General features: G+C 43.3%; 1 protein-coding gene across 1 annotated transcript; it reads left to right on the plus strand.

Moving 5' to 3' along the window:
* Window positions 1–425: 425 nt before the first annotated feature.
* On the plus strand, window positions 426–2,436 carry LOC101523117 (olfactory receptor 1165-like). Its single transcript, XM_004585569.2, has 2 exons — window positions 426–1,339; window positions 2,400–2,436. Exons 1-2 carry the CDS (start codon window positions 426–428, stop codon window positions 2,434–2,436), a joined length of 951 nt encoding a protein of 316 aa, XP_004585626.2.

Here is a 2,436-nt window from a genome sequence, read left to right on the forward strand (position 1 = left end):
GATTTTGCAGTCTGCTGTACCACCGTGATACTTACCATGGAACACTCAGTGATCTAAGTACCACATGCATTTATGGATCATAAACTGATGTTAATAAGCACTGTTTAAAATTGTTCTAGATAATGAATCAAAATTACTGAATGATAAGGCTGATGACCAATAACCTGCAAGGAAACAAGTTGTCAAGAAAGACTCCAAAGTGAATTAGAGTTGAGAGGCATTGCAAGCTCTGCCTTCACTGCTCTACATTGCACTTGGACCCAATCACTCCAGCCAAGATTTCTAAGTTCTGCTCAACAGAGAACCTCCGCTTCCTGCCCCGCGCTTCCCTTCTCTTATATTTCCTTCACGTTGTGCTTCATTCCGTTCTTTCTTCCTTCCTTCCTCTTCTTCTTCTTCCTGTTTAAATATTTAATTGAAGGGATATGATTTTGGATAAGAGAAATGAGAGCTCTGTGAGTACCTTTATCCTGTTAGGGTTCTCAGAATACTCACACCTCCAGGCACTCCTGTTTCTGGTCTTCCTTGTCATTTACACAGTCACTCTTGTGGGAAATCTGGGCATAATTGTGGTCACAAGGATCAATCCCAAACTCCACACACCCATGTACTTCTTCCTTAGCCACCTATCCTTTCTGGATATGTGTTACTCCAGTGTATTTACACCCAAATTGCTCGAAATCTTGGTTGTGGAAGACAGAAGCATCTCCTTCAATGGATGCATGACACAATTTTTCTTTATCTGTGCATTTGTGATCACAGAAATGTTCATGCTGGCTGTGATGGCCTATGACCGATTTGTGGCTGTATGTAACCCACTGCTCTACACTGTTGCTATGTCTCGCAGGCTCTGTGCTCTCCTGGTAGCTGCGACCTACACATGGGGTGCACTCTGCTCCCTGGCACTCACCTACTCTCTTGCTGTGTTATCCTACTGTGGATCTAACGTCATAAATCACTTTGGCTGTGAGTACTCAGCCGTCCTCTCGCTATCTTGCTCAGACCCCTCCTTCAGCCAGATGGCATGTTTAATCATTTCGACGTTCAACGAGACGTGCAGCCTCCTGATCATCCTTGCTTCCTATGTATTCATCGTTGTCACCATCACTAGGATGCCTTCCAAGGGTGGACTCCACAAAGCCTTCTCCACCTGTGCCTCCCACCTGACAGCCATCTGCATCTTCCATGGGGTCATCCTCCTTCTCTACTGTGTGCCCAACTCCCAGAGCTCATGGCTCCTGATCAAAGTGTCCACTGTGCTGTTTACAGTCATGATCCCCATGCTGAACCCCCTGATCTACAGTCTCAGGAACAAAGACGTGAAAGAGACTGTCAGGAGGTTGTTCAACTCTCCCCTGCGTTTTCAATGCATGTAATTGATATGCAGATATGGTTAATTATTTCCAAACTGTGTGCACTGGTTCCTCCTGTGTTACCTGTGATAATGGAAAGGTATTTAAAGTGAATATTACAGATTTTATACTAATAAATCTTGTTTACCTTATTTAGCCTTATAGTGCCTTGTAAATACCCCCCCCATAGTGCAAGTATGTATTAAAGTACAAATAAAGTATATTTTGATCTACTTTCTCAGATTTCAAGCAGAAGTATCATTCGTAATTGCCTCTGGATTCTGTCTCATCAGAATACAGAATAGTAAACCTGTGTTCAGATATTCACTGTGGTGTTGTAGTTTAGATTTGAACTGATTTAATGAAAATGCTACAAACAGAGATCATATTCACACTTACTAGTTCCTTACAAAAGTCAGCATTATGAACTCTTCACTCACTAAATTCTCTAAAATATTTTCTTTCAATTTTATGAAGCAATATGAGAAATATACACAGAGACTTCCTACCTCTGTATGATGTATCAGTGAATTTTGTTATGTGGGAGAGCACCCCTGGATCTCTACTTCTCTAGTCCATATGGGAGGTCATAGACACATGGCACACTGTTCCCTTGGCTGACAGAACCCAACATGACCTGTTCCCTGGGGATGCAACAAGAGCGATGGGTTGCACCCCAGTCTCTCTTCCCTACTCTGCTAGGACTTCTTCTGTGAACTACTCTAGAAGGTCAACTGTTACATCCATCCTGCTTTTAATCTTGTAAGAAGTCTGTCCAGAGATACAATATTCTCTGCTTCCTGACCTTTGGCTTAATTGGAGGGTCCAGAGAGATAGACATATCTGTTAGCCAGTCACAATGTTGTTGTTGGCTGAGATTACTGTCAGGCCAGCCCTGCTGCCTTCCCCATTCCCCTATATAAGCTTGTGACTTCTCTCAAATAAAGTCTTCACCACCAGTTTGTCTCCAGTGTTTCTGCTGCAGAAAAGCACTGTCGCCTCACCCCTTGGTGGTCTCAGGGCCTGCTGGCAACAAGGTCCCCCGAGAATGTTGCACATAAAGACTATGGGGGAATCTCTTTAA

This window comes from Ochotona princeps, chromosome 4 (assembly GCF_030435755.1).
Source record: "Ochotona princeps isolate mOchPri1 chromosome 4, mOchPri1.hap1, whole genome shotgun sequence".
NCBI classification, from domain to species: Eukaryota; Metazoa; Chordata; class Mammalia; order Lagomorpha; family Ochotonidae; genus Ochotona; species Ochotona princeps.